Source organism: Pelecanus crispus, chromosome 7, assembly GCF_030463565.1.
Source record: "Pelecanus crispus isolate bPelCri1 chromosome 7, bPelCri1.pri, whole genome shotgun sequence".
Lineage (NCBI taxonomy): Eukaryota > Metazoa > Chordata > Aves > Pelecaniformes > Pelecanidae > Pelecanus > Pelecanus crispus.
Genome location: NC_134649.1, coordinates 28,816,392 through 28,836,355, shown reverse-complemented (window position 1 = coordinate 28,836,355; position 19,964 = coordinate 28,816,392). Strand labels below are relative to the sequence as shown.

At 36.1% G+C, this 19,964-nt stretch overlaps 1 protein-coding gene across 2 annotated transcripts in view; it reads left to right on the top strand.

The window, feature by feature from the left end:
- Positions 1–10,123, top strand: part of SYN2 (synapsin II) — a 197,966-nt gene extending 187,843 nt beyond the window's left edge. For both annotated transcript variants that reach the window (XM_075714460.1, XM_075714459.1), the window contains 3 exons: positions 3,338–3,398; positions 7,140–7,407; positions 9,988–10,123. In XM_075714460.1, coding sequence (XP_075570575.1) covers positions 3,338–3,398; positions 7,140–7,407; positions 9,988–10,123 — 465 coding nt within the window. The remainder of the gene's footprint in view (positions 1–3,337; positions 3,399–7,139; positions 7,408–9,987) is intronic.
- Positions 10,124–19,964: the final 9,841 nt, after the last annotated feature.

Below are 19,964 nucleotides of genomic sequence, written 5' to 3'. Positions count from 1 at the left end.
GAGAGATTCTATAAGCAGTTCTATAATAATGCTACTATCAACATCAGCAATCCCTTCTCTTTGGGGACTTTGGATATGATATGAAAGTTGCATTCCGTAAAATGAAAACCAAAAGGGCTCCTTACAACATCAGTTACCACACCTCACTTAGGTAATCCTAAACCATACTAAGCACTGTAGTTTCTAGCTTCTATATTACTAATTTTGCTCTTCAGCCCTGAGCTTCCAAATAAGAATCTGTTCAGGGTCATTTTCCATGACATATTCTGCATATTCTAATCCTTGATTCCTGCAATATTTGAACTAAGCAATAGGCAAGTCTGTAGATCAGAACTGCAGTGCAGGAAAACATGTTTGTACTAAAAGAAAGTGGTAGGAGGGTGAGCGTCTAGGCTGGGCAACAAAGGAAAAAAGAAAAAAAAACAAGAGGGGTGAATACATCTGCAGGACAGGTCTAGTCCAGCATCTCTGTTCAGAGAGATTGTGTTGCCTATAAGGAGTTAGCAGCTCTTACAATTACATTGGCACACCACCTTGGAGAGGTGAGAAGTAACAGTCTGTAGTTGATTTGCCAACAACTGGTGTCTTAGAAGAAGCCTGGATTTTATTAAAGGCCTTGGCTCAGGACAGCAAACAAGACTGGTTCAAAGCCTGTCTTTAATATCAAGTATCAAGGTTTCTGACTGTCTGAAAGAAAGACTCTTGAAAAGGACTGGGTTACTACAGACCATTGAAAAACCATGAGTAAGATTTCTCAGTTAGGAATGTAATGCTAATTAGTCTTTTTGGGTCAGCCTGGGTGGGTTGGCTAATTAGCAAAAGTAATATACCCATGTGATTGGCCTGGAGTGTGGGTGAGGTTCCTGGAAGCACCAGGTGATATCTGGTGAAAAAAAGGATGTGTGGGTGGTAAAATCAGGACAGCTGCAGTCAGTGACTAGAGAGGGGGAAATACATCTTCAACAGAAAATGCACAAAGGCTCTAAACTTTCAGAACAGTTGAGGTAAGGATTAGCAAGCTTCTATAACCTTTATTGAAAGCTTAATTTAGGATAGAATAATTTCTTTGTAGATGGAGAGATATGCAGATTGCATAAGTACTGATGTTGTCACGTCAAGTCAGTTAGGTGGTGTGTGCAATGATAAACCCCAAGACCATTATTTCAGTGCAAGAAGAAATGGCAGATTTGCTTCAGCCTCAAGGCATGGAGGAGGCAGAGGCCCTGCAGATGTTGTTTTAACATTAAAGTAGATGTGAATTTAAATTGCCAGCCTGTGTTTTTAGTTTCTAAATAAAAGATAAGTTTTACCTACATAATCTTTTACTTCTGTTTTAGTAGAAAAATAGCAACACTCATATCCCCCCTAGTCATCCTCTGCCACTGTGGAGAACCATATAGATTGGTTTATGGCCCTTTGTAAGGCTAGGAAGTCTATTGCGTGGTAATTGTAGTAATGTAATAAAATATTATGCATGCTTTCTAACAAAAGTCACATGATCTGTTCGGTCCTCCACAAAGAAACTCTTGGAGGTCCTTAAGCGCAAATACTTAGACTTTCCCTTGAAGGGCACACGCCACGTGTCGCACTACAACACCAAAGGAAACACAGGCTCGCTTGGTAATATGGAGCACCCAAATGCCCTGAAGGCATACAGAGGAAGGTGCCAGGTGCATCAGAACAATGGTACTAGAATATGAAAGGAGTGAGCTCCTCTAGGGCAACTTTTCAAGGTTTCCACTCTGGGCTAATTTCCCCCATATCCAAGAAGTTACTGATGTAAATGCATATTGTTTCAGTGAGCTCCAACACATTATACAGAGTAGATACCACAAATGCTTAATGTTACTGAAACATGCATAGGATAGAATGTCAACTTTTACATGTGGTTCAGAAAATTAGAGGAAGGAGAGAAACAAAACAGAAGACTTTAACCCACACTAAAGCACTTCAAAATTTTCTGGTGGCTGTGTCTTTCCTTATGAAATTCTCTTCTTTTCTACATATCCTCATCCTTACAATGATGCTTACCGAGAACTATGTAACTGGGTTACATAGTTAACATAAGTTAACATAAGGATCAGATTTTGCCTCATTCATTTTGTATGTTTCATTTTTACTCCTCATTTGGTCTTCTGAAGGTTGGTAATTCTGAATAACAGAGTTTTGGACCTGTCCTACGTCCTTTTATTTCTGTAGCTAAAGCAGACAAGGCAATTTGCAACAGCTGCATACGACAGAGCATTGTTGTCTTGTAACATTTAAAAAGTGTAATGTCTAGATTGCTGTGCAGGAATTCACATCACTATGAGTAAGATTTATTTCTGTAGTTCTAAGATCAAATACAAATCTATCAGAAAAAAACAGTAAGCTTTGCGAGAAACATGTTTAATTAATTTTACATTTACTATTTAATACCTTCTGGGATTTTTCCCTCTTGACAGATGGCAATTTAATTTCTGGATCCTTAAAAAAACCCCAAGCTATTATGTCCAATGATTTAACATATTTTACTTTTCAAAATATTAGAGATGGACCTAAGACAGAGTTTGAATTCAAATACTAATGTTCCCAGAGGGTGTTCTGCTCCAAGGTTTTGGTTCAGGTCCATCTTTTCCTCTCGACAAGTATACATTTGAAAAGGATACTGCCAAATAAATCTCCTGTTTTGAAAAGTTAAGTATTCCATGTGTTTCTAATAACATGTCAGATGGAGTAGCATGAAGTAATTTCAATTATTTTTATTATTTGTCTGTGGTTTTTGCTTCCTTCTTTCATTTTGCTTAGCAAAACAGCTAACCTAGAGTAGTCCATCTCCCTTCCCATTTACAGTCAGCAAATCAAAGTGAAACTACCACTAGCAAAAAATCCTGCTGTGCTAGTGCTTCCAGATACAAGTGAATGTAATTAAAAATAAATTATTTCTTAAATTACACAAAGGTATCTGTTGAAGTCCATTTTCTATTCAGTCTATCCTAAAAAAGAGAGCAGAAGGAATGAGATACAGAAAAGTCATTCAAGGTGCTAGGAACCGAAGGAGAAAGACCATACACAAATAGAGGCACGATTTGAGAAGGCACTCCTTATATCACAATCACATGCTGCAAAGGGAAAACAATTTTTTTTTTTCAAGAACTCAGCTTTGGATTAGTCCAGGATTCATATATCATGTCAGACAGCAACTAAATTAGAAAATGTTATCTGGAATAAATTAAAAGTATATGCTCAGCCCCAACCAATAAAAAGATTTCTAATGAAAATGAAGACAAATTAGTGGAAAATTGGAACTAAGCTACTCTAATTTTTTTTCTCTTCTGTTTTCAAATGTATTTTCCAGAGTGGATCACTAAAGGAGCCAGAGCCAAACAAAATCCCACCTCAGCGACCACCACCTCAAGGTTGTTTACAGTACATTCTCGACTGTAATGGCGTTGCAGTAGGACCAAAACAAGTCCAGGCTACTTAGATAATTGAGACTAAAAGCAAGGGTTAAAGCAAAAATGAAAAAAAAAAAAAAAAGAAAAAGAAACAAACACACAATCCTAAAAGCAAACATACCAGTTTTGTTCAATTTTTGCATTGTTTCAGTGCTGACCTGGACTGTGTTTTTTCTATGCAGTGTCAACTATACCGTCTGGTTGTTTACTTGTTCATGTCTGTGCGTGTAACGCTTACCTACCTTTCTCTGTAAAATTTGTGATTTCAGGGCTGTTGTCAACAGTGTACAAAGAATGTGCCTCTTTAGAGCCCAGTGCAACTGTACATTATGGATGGTTAGACAGTATTTTTTGAGTATTATATATCGTTAAGTAAAATACCACCAAGGTTCAAATCTAAATACTTTTGCTTACTCTGTGAGTGTGTGCACACTGTACTCATAGCCTTTATTTTTTTGTGTGTGCATGACTAATAGGTAGGTGATCCAGATATATTTTTAAAAGTCTAGATTAGAATTTGCTAGTGAGGCTTTTTATTTATAATTTTATACAGTTTGTTAACATTTGAGTTTTACTTATACGCAAGTGGAAGTCTAATATTTTAGTGACTCCATAAGATACAGTTCTTCCCAAGGAATATTTAAAATATCTTCTATTTTACATACTGGTATTCATATTTTTAGTAATTCTACATTAAATTATTAGCTACAAAGCTATGTAAATGGGCCACCTATGTGCAATATCTCAGTGAAAGTGTATTTAATGTATCCTATTTCAATTAAGTAGTACCTTTTGTTGTCATTCTGAATTAGTAATCTATGGAGATTTTTAATGAAAACTAATGCAAATACTTTCAAAAATCATATACTTACCTAAGAGTTAAATCCCAGGTTATTTGGTGAGAAGTACCTCAAGGACTGTTAAACTTCCTGTTGAGCTCATTTTTTTTCAAATACTGAGATGTTAGGAGATGGTAGACCAAGGTACCTTTAACCAGCTAGGGATCTTGTCCTTTGATTAGAACGCAAGACAAAAATGTCAGCAGTTTTCTTTACCAACTCAGGTCTACTATTTTAAAGCTAGAAGTATCCAGATAGCTATAAAGAATATTCAGTCCCAGCGTTATCCACATAACTAGGGTTTATAATAATTGCTTGAAATCAAACATGCAAAAAGACTTGAGATGCCTGACAACTGCTAGATTTTCTGTAGGTAAATTATTTGTGATTTTTGCATAACCAATTTAGAACGTAATATTACAAGAAATACACAGACAGGCAATTAATCTGTTGTGAGAAATCTAGCCTAGAATCACAGGCTACAGACTGCTAGCATACCATAAAGCTTAGTTGCAAGTGAGCCACAAAACTATAATTTTAATCTTGAATATGTACAAAGATGAGTAGTGGCCATTAGTTTAGTGCAAACAATTTTGTTTAAAGGGAAAACAGTCTTATGTTCTACTTCTGTTTTCCCTACAAACACTGGAAAAAATTATCAGTGAGAATCATCATTCTTAGTGTTTCTTTTATTTGTACAAGCTGGCTGGTAAGATGAGAATTAAGGTATGCATTATTAGCTATTTAAATGTTTGTGGTAAGTGCTACTGTTTACTACCTATCAGTAAATTACATGAATATTTTGCTTTAGTGATCAGCATTTGTCTGGGTCAGTGATCATTCCAATGATGGCATTGGCTATTTTGTTCTATATTAAGAAAATTCCACTTAGAATCAGGTTCACAAATCCTTACCTCCAGACACCATAAAAATGAATAAACCATACTTCCCTGGGATGAAGAAATGAATCTGATGATTGATTTTATTTAAAGCAGTTGGCATTTTTTTGCATGTAGTAGTACAAGTATTCACAAGTGCTTTTCACACAACATTTGTGAGTTGTGTGTGCAAAGAAGAAGAGATGGGTGTTTCAGATAGGATTTCAGCTTGTTGACTGTAAAGGATTTACAAGGGCACACACTATTACTACATACCGCAGACAAGAAGCAAGCCAAAATGTCTCTCTGCATGTAAGCATGCTTAGGTGCAATATTGTGGGTAACAGGGAACAGATGTTTTACAGTGTAGGCTTAATGTTCAGTTTTGTTGAGTTATTTTTGGTAAAAGTTTCTTTCATGATTGTTGCCTTTTGTACAACCCAGCTGCAAGAAAGTGAGCAAATGCTGGAAGTGTGACAGCAGTATATCTTTTATGTGAAATATCTTGTACAGCTTAATGTGCAATAAAAGAAAGTTATATCTGTCTTCAGTGTAAAGTTTCTGGCATTCAAGCCTGTATGTACAAGTGGGGGAAAGAAACCTTTCTGTTTTTCAATATTGAGTGAAAGGAGACTAATAAGAAAACGATCCTTATTAAGATGTTGCAAGACCATGTTATCACCTTCAAATATTTCCTACAAAAGTGGTTCAAATTAATAAACAATGAAGGCACATTCCTTAACATACAGTACGTGCTATTTATCTTTCTACACCACAACACACTGCTACAACTGTATTAAAACTTACTGAAGCATTAGTACATGCTGTTCTCAGTCACATACACTGGAATCTCATATAGTAAGTAGAAAGCTAACTGTAACAGCAATTTTAAAAGAAATAATCCTGTATTGCAACAGTACTTCCAGATATGAAGGTTTTCTTTTAGAGACCTGAATAGATTAAGTCTTTTACTTGCACTAAATATCTGTGTAAGACTAAAAATTCCCCAATGTTCAGAACATCTAGATCAGTTGTCTTCTATAATATTTACTGTTCAGCAAAGCTCTTACCCTGACTGAAACATTATACAAACAGAATTTCATCCTGTCCTTCCTTCCCTTTAACTCAGATGTCCTGTGTGCCTTGTCACATGCAAGAATATTCAGTTATAGCAGCTATCAGCCCAGAAAACCACATTCAGACATCTGATATGAGATAAAAGCAGCATGCCCACTGATATCTGACACAGCACTATTTCAGTCAGAAAGCAGAAAAAAAACCCCTGTATGATGAAGTAGCATCTTTCAGCCATGGATTTCACAACTTAAGTCTCTACTACACATTGTAGTTTCACACTTGATACAGCATTTTGCCAGTATACTTCCTTCTCAGTGGAAAGATCTCCTTGGTAAAGAATTAGTAATGACTTTCTTGTGTTTTTTTGTAATGTTCTTGACATATTTCACTAAGGGGCTAAATATCTTATCAAAAGACTTTAAATCAGCCGGAAAATTTCAGTATAAAGTTGTTTGGTAAGAGGGAATCTAAGAGGAATATTACAGAAATAATTTTAAAACTGTGGAGAAACAAAACTGCAATAACTACACAGAAAATAGTAGCTGTATTGCTGAAATAGGTATTACTGGTATATTCAATTATCTCGCAGCCTCTCCTTGAGCTGGGCCAAAATTGTATTGGGTGTAACTCCACTGATTTGATTTGAAGTCAGTACTGCTACTGCTGGGATAAATTTTGTACTTCTTAGCAATTTTAAGGATGAATCATAGGGGCTCCAAGGAAGTTACTAATGTACCAACTGTGATTAGTAGTATTGACTACATGAAACTGCAGTCCATAGTAATAGAATTTTGCCTCAAAAGTAGAATTAATCACATTCAAGGATTATTTTAAAGTGTTGGATATGAAATCTAATAAGAATACTTTGATACTATAACATTATGAAGTTTTTCTTGTACTGAACCTAGGGGGCCCAGTGCAACCCCAAGGAATGCAATCACAAAGCCAGGAGCCATTGCAGCCACAGCGCATGTACCCCCCTGGGCAGTCAGCAAAGCCCTCAACTTCCCAGCCACAGCGTCCACCTGGACCTACAACTCAGCAGCCACGTCCCCAGGCTCAAGGTCCTTCCAGCACCAGATTAGCAAAGGAAGCACAGCCGCAGCTGCAGCCACAGCCACAGCCCTCGCCACAGCCCGCGCCACAACAGAAGCCTCAGTCTCACCCACAACTTAAGTAAGATTCGCTTTATCCATTTTCTTTTCTCCTCGTAACACAGATTTTGTTGTCATAACTGTAATTTGGGAGTTGGTCTAATATTCAGAAAAATGTGTACATATGTTCCCAAGTCTAAAATGAGGTTAAAACATTTCAGACAGCTTAGTCTCTCTTTATGATTAGTAAGACTATCATTAGTTACATCCTAAGCACTACACAAAATTTCATTTATTTGTTGTGCCCCAACTAGGTCTGAAAACTCGTCATCTTTCTGGTGTATGTTTTCTCCTTTTTATGTCGCTGACTCACGATCTGGGTGTGCTGTAAGCCTGCACAGAAAAGAGGAAATCTTACCTATTTAAACTTTTAACCTTGCAGTCGCTCAGACAACAGATTCCAGTTTCAAAAGGCTATCTGAGGAACAATCCAAATGAACATGCTAGACAGTGGCTGCCAAACTGTGTTTCTTTACGGTTGCACTTCGTTCGTGGTTATACACTGCTACTGACTGTATGGCACAAGCAATTCACACAGGCCCTTTCCAGAGAAGACTGCAGGACTCATGTGGAAAACTGCCTGTAGTTATCTCACTACTGGAAGATTCCTTAATGCACAGCATGCTATTGTTGCTATGTCTAGCCAGCCACATGCTACAGTAAAGAATATGGAAAGGATCTGTAGCTATGTCCCCTCTCACAGCTTCAACCCAGTGAACAGAAAACATGGGGAAGGTATTGGCAATGATTTGCTGGTTTTCAACATAGTGATCCTGACACATACTATTGCCAGTAGAGTCACAGACACATTCTGCTTATTATGGTAAGTACAAAGACTGGCACGTAGTCTCGGTTTTATCCAAGTAACACAGATTCCCTTTTTCCACCCACTCATATGCTAATACTAGCATGAACCAATTCTGAGTCCTCAGCTGAGCACAATTCAGTGGAAGAGATGTGGTAGGTGACAATATGCAAAGATGACACTATTTTCCTTGCCTTCCTAGGACAGTGTATTTCTTTATTCGGTTTTATAATCATAAAACTCAAATTAATTCATTATTATTAAAGCATAAGTAGAGAATAGGGAGGTCGATTTTCTTAAGCAAGATGGAAACTAGTTTATAGTTTGAAACTTAACTTGTGAACTTCTGACATTTAAGAAAAACAGTTAAGAACAGGTACAGAAAAACTGTACCACATACTGTTTCCCAGCTTTCTTCCTTTCCTTTAGTTCCTTGTTCAAATCTAGATTCATTTTGCTCTTCTTCAAAAGGAAGGGAATAGTGTCTATTTGAAAATAAAATAAAAAAAGGAGAAATTAAAGTTTTTAAGATGCAAGCCATAATAAAAGTAGTTTTTCTAACTTTCAAGAAGCAGATTCAGGTCCACACCAAGACTCAGATCTCCTGCCTGTAGGATTAACTCTATCTATTTGCATGCATATGCTTTGTATTCACCCACATGCTGTTGCCTAACCTGTATGTACATGTTATTAATCTGTGAATAAATATTTAATTAGGCTACTTATTGTGTTACTAATCAAGTCAAGTGCTGCTTCCCACCCTCCCTCTTTCAGTGAGTACAAACAAACATTTATCAGTCTATTCTCATTAACACAACTATAATTTATGAAAAACCTAAAACGCCCGTAGCACTGTTTGCTGTACATTATTAGTTTAGAGGTAGAGAAGTTGCAAACCATGAAGAGTGTAAGACAATCTGAATAAGAAAAGTGTTTCAGTTTTACTATAGCCAAAACTGAAATCCTGTTATTGTACTGAGATAAAAATGAAATCAGTTAACTAGTTTTACTAATTCATGCATATCTCTGTAAAGAGATTGTAAGTCATTAATGTTTTCTATTTAAATTCAAACCCACTTTTTAAATATTATTTTATCTCACAGGTCATGAGTTAACATTTTAAACTTCAGATATCAGACATTTTCCTTCTTGTATGTTATTTTATTCATGCTTACAGAGACTTACACTGTAGTTACATGATAGCACTAAAACCAGAATAGCATTGCTAGACTAACTGCATATAGACAATTGGGATTTTTTTTTTTTAAAGATATAAAGTGTCATTAAGCCTCCATTAAGGATCAAATGTCCAATATATATAGAGAGAGAGATAGCACATTACAACTTTAGGATTCATTCTTCAAATTCTTGCTGATATACCTAATTTTTCTTTTTGTGTAACTGTTTACAGCCTTAATGAACACAATTATTAATCATCCTGGGTTGGGTGGTGGTTTGGATTTAGCAGGCAGGCCCACTTTTTCCTCAAGTTCTAATTTACATCATCCAGTTTACTGGAACAGCATGTTTCAGATCTGTAAAAAAGCAGTGTGTTCTCTAAAGAAAAAGATTATTCTACTTCTCAAATCAAAGTACAGAAGGAACGTGCTGTATTGCAGCAGCTCTCTATGCTACATCTAACTATATCTCTTGTGTTGATTGTCCATTTTGTTCACATGCAAACTGTCTACATCTAATGGAGATTTTTCCTTTTCTCATCATTTATACAAGTTGTATGTGGATGGAAGCTGGTAGACAATATGACCATACAAAACATGTTGCATTTTTGTCTTGCAGCAAGTCGCAGTCTTTGACAAATGCCTTCAGTTTCACAGAATCATCCTTCTTCCGATCATCTGTGAATGAAGATGAAGCAAAAGCTGAAACTATTCGAAACTTGAGGAAATCCTTTGCTAGTCTTTTTTCTGATTAGCCAGCTTCATCTAAATGCACCTAGCATATAGTCTAAAAACTACGTGAATGTTATATAGGTTTTGTTTTCCCTGTGACAGTGCCCTTCTCTACTGTGCTAACTGTTGTATTAAGCAATATGTTAAACTTACAAAAAAGAAAAAAAATAGGAGGACTTTGATGAGATACCATTCAGGAACACGTATAGAAATCTATAAAGAAAGAAGTGAAGGGTTCTATCTACTAACACAGAATGCCGAATTCTAAGGTCCTTATCCATTGTAATATTGTGGCCTTACTGTGACTGAACTATATAATCCTCTTTGAGACTCCTTTGTAGGATTGTGTTAATAAAGCATTGAGTAATGGGTTTCTTCTTGCTTTACCCATTTCCAATGCATTGCAATGCATGTGTATTTTGTGTGTAAATGTTTTGTACTGCAAAAGTATAGTCTTGATTTGTTCTTGCCTCCCAAATTCAGGAGGCAATTCACACTGACATTCTTGTCAAGCCGCATAAATAATGTGAGAAATTGAAGCAGTTTCTTCCTCCTTATACAATCTTGCCATCAGCTGGTTGTAGCCTTCTGATGTATTGCTGAGAGTTATGAGTACACTAACTTAATGTCATAAATAGAGTGTATATGTACTACTGTATCTCCATATGTCTATTTAATTTCCAAATTGTAACCATAACTGGGTTTCGTTGCAAAGAATATGCATGATGTTACCCTTATTTTTGTGAACACCTTCTAATAAATGTAAAGTCCCATGCCTGATTTAAAAACATGTCTTCTACAAAGCTTGTTTCAACATCAACATATGTTGTCTATTTTAACTGATATTAAAAGAGTAGCTTTATGACTATAAAATATTTGGACACAAACCACAACTGTAAGAAAATAAACTATCACAAATAATTCCCTTTTTGAATCAGCGTCATAAAATTTATAAATTCTAGGAACCACATTTACATTTTCTAATACGTTATGTATTTTAAAAATATTTCTCTAACATGCAAAAACAGAATTGATCCCAGACTTTGAGGTAATAGCAGCATTTTTTTTTTAATTATCTCCATCAAACTGAAGTTCATTAGTAATCTCCAGACTATCCATTTCCAAATTATTATCATGTCTTCTGCCTATCATGAATTACATGCAGCAGTATTCCTTGCCAGGAAACAGTGCTAACAGGGGAAACAAGAAAAAAATAACTGTAATATTAGCATGTCTAAGGGAGAAAACAAGCAACAAAATATTAACTTAAAAACCCTATGGGATGTGAAATGGGTTGTTAGAGACACATCTAATTGCCTCGGAAATTTTACTTCCTGTAGATCTGATAGTTTATGAAGTCTAGGTAAATCACAATCACCATTTGATGGCAGAAGTCCTTTCAGCAGTTTTGGATTCCTTTTGGTGAAGAGCCTGGCTTGGGCCAGGAGGTTGGCAATGAAGTACGGAAACCTTAATCTCCAGTGATGCCAGAATTTAGTTTGTACACTAGCATCTGACAGCTCTCTGTTTGTCAACATAGTTTAAGTTGATGATCTTAGCATATATATTTCCTGAAAAGCAGACGTGTCCAAATCAGGCAACACAACTGACACCCTTTTTGGACTGACAACGAGGACTGACTCAGTATCGTAGTTGAACAATCGTGCCTAGAACAATGCTTTCCTCCAGGTTAAGACTAAAATGAATTTATTGGGTAAGTTTGCACTGCAACATTACAAATGTTAAATACGTAGCATTGCCCTCCATAGGATGGAATCTCAGTCTCTCTGTTTGGGTTATAACCCTCATCTTTGCGGAACAGCCCTCAGAGAAGCCCTCTTACTGAATTAATGACAATTCTCTTTTCTTTCAGGAGGAATGTACTGTGTACAGGAGCCTGTAGTTTAGACAATGAATTCTGTGGCAAAACAGAATGCTTTAACTGTTAATAGTTTTTATTATTTCATAAATATCAGCTATACTTTGATTTTTTAAAAGTTTTGTCCCCTTCCTGCCCCCCACTGGATTGAAACACCCTTCACTGGGCTGCAATAACAACCTTGAGCAGTTATAGAGCCTTTCATGTCTGAGAAGCGCTTTACTTTTAGATTAGAAAGATTAATCAAAGTTGCTAACGCAAATTAATTACTGCTACAGAGAAAGCATAGTAATTATGCATAGTTTGGCATGGTTCATGATTAGTACATGCCTAGTTTCAGCAATATTTAGTACAATGTGAATTACAGGTAGTTCATTAGTCCAGGCCCCAGATTTCGACTTGAGGCAAAGTTTCTCGCTCATATAAAATTCCCTCCCACCTCTTCCTGGGAGAAAACGGGTTTCACTACAGTCTTTGTTTTACCATCTGGAACAAAAAAAAGAAAGAAAAGAAAAGAAAAAAAGAGAGCAAGATGATGCAATCAAATCTGCATGGTGTATCCTCCCACACAATGTACATAACACACTGCCTCTCCACAATGCCAAAACTTCTTTATACCTCCAAGCGTGCTAAAGCGTGTCACATGCAAGCTGATGCATGCTTATGTTCCTTATGCGGTGTTTCATGGTTAAGACATTTTTAAGCAATCTATAACACATCTCCAAAATACTAATCAGAAAAAATGAGTTTTTATAAAAACTCTATTCAAATATTTATTGTCCATTTTGCCTTCATTGAAAAGATCGTGCTTTGAATTAATGTGTAAGCTCTAAATACCCAGTTATCCAATATAATGCCATCTAGGGTTGCATAAATGATAACACAGAAATAATCTGAGTGTCTGTGGTTGTTCATCTTTATGAACATTAGCCTAGGAACATAAGGTCTGTACTTCGTTTGCACCTTTTCCATGGAGATGCATCTTATGATGCCACAGGATTCTATGTACAGCACTCCATCTTTTTTTCATGTTTCACTTATAAATCAGGATAATATGAAATCTACAGAGCTACTAAACAAGTTTAATCTTAAGATTGAGATGGAGGAGCCATTTTCTGACCATTAGGCCTGAAGCCAATTCAAAATGCTGAAGCAGATTTCAAGAGATTATAATTATGGACCAAGTGACTAATCTAGCTTTGAAACAACCACTAACTCCCCAGTAAAAATTAGTCAAAATAGTACTAAGGTACTTTGTAAATATTGTGTGTACTTTGTATACTTCCTACTCCACAAGAACAAAGTCACTTCTCTGAGCCAATGTTGTCTGAATGAACAGATCACATACAATAAAATTCCTATTTACAAAATTGAAAAAGTCAGTGGATATTGTCTGTGCATTGACATGGTCATTGCCAGTATTTGGTTGAATACTACAAATAAATTTCCTAGCAAGTTGTCCATCAACAGCAGGTTCCAGTGAGGTTGGGTAGGATGCAGGTGGCTGCATAAGTCCAACATAACTATCTAGTGCCTTTTTAGATCTCATATCATGATGCCTATCCTAGTAACCAAGATAGCCACACAGGGATTGGCAGGTATGATACAGGATCTGTGGGAGACCTAGGCTATACTAAAATGGCAGTTGGAAGCTAGGCAGGATATACAAAGATGATCTAAAATGGCACTAGTTGCCAATGTTTGGGACCGAGTTTCCTGTTATGTCTCGACGCTCAACTATCTTATCATTTGTAACCATTCAGGCATGGAGTAAGAGGCAACTTAATTGAGCTCTACCTTTCTTCTTCCCCTGGCAAAATAAACCTGTCTAGAAAGACAGTGCTGCAAACAAAGAAGCATTTGCAAATTTTGAACACTAATAGAGTTCATTTTTCCATACCAAAAATAACTAGAGGTGATTATTGACTCAGAGTAATTGAAGAAAGATGATCTAAACCGTCACATATGACAGCACAAATTAATTAAAGTTCTGAATGACAATACATGTCTCCAACATGGAAATGCTTTTTATTAGACATACATAAACAAGCAATTTTTTTTCTTCTTTTTTTGAAGATGTTTTTAAAATCTCATATCAGAATTTTCAAAATAGGTACCTAAAATTAGTAATTAGTTTTCCAAATGCATATTCAGTCATCTAAATAAGCAACCAAATTTGCAAAATCCTGTTTTCCTCATTTCCTCTAATTCCTCCAATTCCTCCTCATTTTCTAAAGAATATGCCACCTCAAGACAATAGTTTACATTAAGTTTCATGAAACATTGATTTGCTCATCTGTAGTTAGATTCTTGCAGCTCAAAAATAATTCAAGAAAGAATGCAAATATAATTTAGCTTTTTTAAAAAAAAGAAAGAGTTCAAATAATGTCTAGAGTATCAAGTGAGTTCTTTAAATTTTAAATAAGCCAAGAACAACAACAGAAAGACTATCCCCCTGTTTCATTTTAATATAGCCCAGGAGTAAAAGAGATAGGGTTTTTTTTTTCCCACAGATTATGTTACAAAGAATTAGAAAGAGAATCAACTTCTTTTTTTTTTTTTAAAAAAAAAGGCAGATTTTGTATTTTTTACTGGGACTGGAGTTTTGACTTCTCTTAGCAGTGGCATTGCTCAGAACTTCCAAAGGTGGATGTGGTGTTTAAAAACTGATCCATTTCACATTACTTGACATTTAAGTTTCCCAGTACGCAATATATATTATGGAGGAGAAGGTACCTGGCTTTATGGCTAAATCTTTGTTCTATAAAAGTGACAGATGGTAACAGGGTTACAGAAATGGGGTAAAATGTAAGCTAACCTGACAAGACCGAGAATGGATTAATTGGGAGCTTAACTCTTTACACATGTTTTTTGTTAGCATTTGTCTCTCCTCCTAACCATTTCTACTTTACTCACATGTGCCTGTTTTTTCTGACCAATCCCAATCAGCCAAATTCTACTTTAAGGATTTCTAAGCTCTGAGGAGTAGCTGAATTTTTGTTTAAAGGCAAGATTTTGAATTGTTATTATTGCCTTGCACTGATCTAACACTCTAACTACTGATCTAACTTCCTAACACTATGAAGATAGCTGAAGTAAGTAGTAAAAAATGAAAGCTGACTGTTCATGTTCTTCTCTTGCTCTCTTAACTAAGAATGAAATTTTGATAAAAGATTATGTAGATTTTTAAAAGCGCCTAGACAGACAATACAAAAGAACTTTGTCTCTCCAGATAAGAAACGAAATGAAGTAGTGTGTATGGGCTGGTACTTAACCATTTTTTAAAATTTGGGAGCTACTTCTCAAAAAGTCTGTTGCAAGTGTTTGAGTGACAACCATCTTTAAGAGATGATCTAGGGACTTAAAATTATACAGCTATATCTGCTCCACCAGTTACAGAATTACTGCATACTAAAGAAACACTAGACAGTACTTTAGATGCAGGAAACTAAAATTAAAAAGAGCTGTGCTTCATTAGCATGCTATGTGCCCTTCTGAGGCTGTAGCGAAACCTGAAGTATGGTTTTGATTTTACTGTAACTCAGAACAGTGAAGATGATCACCCAAAGAATTAACATGGTCCATGGATGTTAGATTTTTAGTAGTTCTGCTGTTAAGGAAAAAGAGGATAAGCTGGTGCTTCTTTTCCCTTACCCCTCAGGTTATTTCACATAAAATTCTGCCATTTAAGTCTCCCGAAATGTTGTTTGTGGGAACTGGAGCTACTGGACAAAAATTTTTCAGATAATCAGAAGATGTCAATGCGAGAGAAGAATATATTTATTTCATTCCCACCCACTGTAATAAAACGTGAACATCTCACAGCTTCATTCATAATATGCCTCTTCCCCTAGCATTAGGAGGAGTTTTAACATACAAAGAAAGAAGAAGGGGCAAAGCATTCTTTCACTAAGTGCAGAATGCCATAAGCTAACACCTCACTTGCCAAGTGTGCTCTAACTGGAGATCTACTGTACAGATCTCTCCAACTGATGATTATGTAAATCTTCCAGATGGGCCCTTTAAACAGTAGATTACTATCCTGACTATATCTATCATCACTGAATACTTCATAGTTTTGGCTGGTTCAAGCCAAACTCCTGTAGTGCCTGCTTTTTGCACATTTTTCTTTCTTTGCAACCTGCATTAACAATAGTGTCATGAGTATGGATGTATCTTTAGGCATGTTTTCCCCACATACACTTTTTTTTCCTTCAGTTATGCACAGCTTGAGACCACATACTCCACTGGCCTCATGCAGTAAGAAACATGGTGTGTTACTAAAGAGACCGCCACTAGAATTTAGTGAGCAAACAAATTCTGCTGTCAAGGTGCCATATCAGCTTGCAGTCTATGTACAATTTGTCTCACACAATAGATCCACCAAAGAGCTGTAAGTGCCAGATATTCTAGCTTAAGAAAAAGGAAATGCTCCTTTCTTTCCCCTCTCCTCACGGGGAAATGGAAATTAGTCACTCCCTATCCACCATGTGAACCAGGCCTAATTACTACATAGAAATGATAGCAAATCAGAACTGTGCTGAGCTGCATTAGTTAACTGTTTGTCTTGGTGACACTTTAAGTATATTAGTTAGCAGTAAGTGCTGTATGCTTCATCTCAAGACGCATAGGAAACTGGGTAGCGTTTCCACATAGAACAGATTCTACCTCTGATATTGTCCCAACCAAACATTCATCATTTAACAATCTTGAAAATGGGTGTTGCTAGCTGCATCCACTGCTATTTACTGTAAAAATGTCTTTTCTCATTGCTTGATGGAATTGTAACAAATCTGGGTATATGGAGACCTGTAATTTAAAGGCCTCTGCCCCACCTGTTATGGGAATGTCTCTGAACTAGGATCAAGGAAGCATTCTTTTTCTTATTTAGATGTTTTTTGTCTGTTTGCAAGTCATGACTTAATCTATTAAAAAAGCAAAATGGTTGTTTTAAAAGTACAACATCTCAATCTCTTCTCCCCTTAAACTCAAGTTCATTTACAGGTGAACACCACACTATAATACATATTCGTCTACTCAGCTTTGTTCTACAGTACATTTTTGAAGACATTAGCATTTTTCACACCTTTTTTTTTTACTAGAAAGGGAAAGCATGTGCATTGACTCTGGGCCATAGAGAGCTGATGTAATTTCATGGCAAGAAGACTCCTGCTGCCCTTAAGAATGTTAGTACAAGTTCTGAACTGACTTACCCTCCTCTGGAATAATTATGCATTCCACTCTGGCACATTTTATCATGCAATTCTCCTGCTTTGTAGATTACATGTCTTGAGGAGGTACAAAAGGGAAGAGCAAAGACTGTTTTATTTCTATACATGCATCTAACAAAATTATATACACATACACACACCTCAAATAGTACTTTTAAATGTAAAATTATGTGAGAATTTACTTTACAGACTTATTTAATATATACATTAAATACAGGTATCCTTTCATGCATCAAGGAGATGCAAGCATCTCTTGGAAGGAACACAGCAAGAATGGGGAAAATATATTGTTAAATTATAATTGAACAAGCTGGAACTTGTTCAGGTTAAACAGCCCACCCTCAAACTGCAAAAAGCCAAATTATGCCCTCAGCAACTTCTGAAAAGCAAACTGCCTTCAGTGGATTTCTGCAAATTTAACTGTCTAGAGTCTACAGCCACATCAGAATAAATCTCCCTGATCTCAGAGATTAGGCAGTCCCCAGCCTAGTAAGTATTTGGATAAGAGACCAGTTGGCAATTCCACATAGCATTAGACATTAGCACAGGATGTATTCATAGTTGAAAGCTTGCATGTGAGGGATGATCACAACATCAGACTTACAGATACAGTAAATGTACCTTCCAAAGAGGCATTAGGATAAGTTTATTAGGCTACCTCTCTGACTCCAGCAAAAGCCTAAAATAGGTTTAAAAAAACAAACAAAAACCCAAAAGCCCCCCAAAACAAACAAAAAAACCCCCCAAACTGGAGGCTTATCTTATGTGGCCTGAGTTCTCAACAAATAGAAGATAATAAAAACTGAATGAATGAAAAGACTGCAACAGTCATCATTGTTCTGAAAAACAAGTCATAAAATATAATTATGTCCAAGAAAGACTACAGACCACATCACTACTTAGACTGAAGGCCTAAAAATGTATGTTACTAGAGTCAGCAGAAGCATACTGGAAAATAGAGCTGCTGGATAAAGTTGGACACTTGTTCTTCAGGACAAAGCCAGGAAGAGGAGATTTTACTATCCTTACAGTAACTCTTTCAGATATGTTTTAGTGCATCTTCTTAAGGTGTAGGTATTTCAAAGCAACATTTATTTTTGAGCTTCAGTAGGTCATGCATAAAACTCAGAAAGAGGGGAGAAAGTACACTGACCAGCTATGATCTCTACAGAAGGAGGGGAGAAAGTACACTGACCAGCTATGATCTCTACATAGTGACCCATAAGGGACATAGTGTTTCATTTTGAATGCTCCCAAAACACTAATTCAGCTATTAAAAATCTCTACCCTGTTCTACAAAACATACAGTATTCCATACCAAAAATGTCTCTCGACTGGTCAGCCATACTGAGTTGCAAAGTCTCCATGTTTCTCTAGGATATGGGGGAGGGGAGTGGGGGATGGGTGGTGTGGGGGGAAAATCCATAACTAAGAAGGTTACAAAAAGACCCACCATTGTTTTCAGTTCTCATCTAATTCTAAACTTTGGAAAAACTAACAAGCCAGAATAGTAGTAGAGTGGGTAACTAGGACTCCTGTACCTGTAACTGCTGTGTTTAAAACTTACAATCCTTCCTATTCTCTACACACAAGTCTTCCTTTTTAGTTGGTTGCTTCCTGTTCAAACAAAAAGTCAAATTTTCTACAAATGGGTCAGATTTATGATGGGGGGGTGGGAAGGGAGGAGTATATAGGGGCAACACACAGACCATATGCACAAAATGCAGATCTTAATTATTTTTATGCTTATTCTCCCCACTAACAAACTCAAGCCCTCATTATGATAAACATATTTTTCACATTTGTTTTAAAGAAAATCCAAAATTTCCATTAAATTGAAAAATAATGTGTTAGGTTGCTAAATAGTACCGATGTTTTTTGTGCTCCCTCACACATATGGCTAGCTGAGAATGCATAGCAAGTTCAAGCTTGAAATGAATTTTTTTTAAGCAACCAGTATATAACACTAAACATGATTTAATAATGGAAAGACTGGCACAACCTTAAAGGAATATCATCAAGTAGGCAAGGTATGCTTGTGACTTATTATAAAACAGTTAAATCAAGTCGGAAGCATAATCCAGATTCTTTACATAATTATGGCAGAAGGGTGTGGAAGAAGGAATATCAATTATTTTTTTAAAATGGAGATCTTCTAACAGTAAAACAAGCAATACATTGATCTCTCATTTCTCTCAAGTCTCTTGAAAATGCCTGTAATTTTTCATTTATACTTAATGTTATAGACTACTTAAATGCCAGCTTAACATTTTTATAACATTGGGCTTATTCCTTTGATGCAGAAGTTAGTAAAATGTTTATTACAATTCTTACCAGGTCAAGCTTAACATTCCTAGGACAGTATCATCTCTCCTTACTCAAGCAGATCACAGAAAGTAAATGAAACGGCATTGCTGGTCCTTGTTCCATTTGTAACAAAACATTATTAACTTAGTTACATACAGAAATCGATAGTTATAATCTGATATTATGAACAGCATTATAGAAGTGATTGAAAATGGAGAATTTGTTATTTTATAGTGCGTGTATTTACACGCAGTTGAGGCTCAAATAATTTCTGCTACAATTAAAACCAGATTATTGTAGCAAACAGTACAAAATGAAAAATTTTAACTAGTGTTAAGAACGAAATACACATCTAAACATTAGAATAGTGTTTCCTATTTTAGAAGTGCTTTTCCTCTGAATTTCTGTGCATAAGCCACCTTGCAATTCCACAGCAAAAAGACTGAA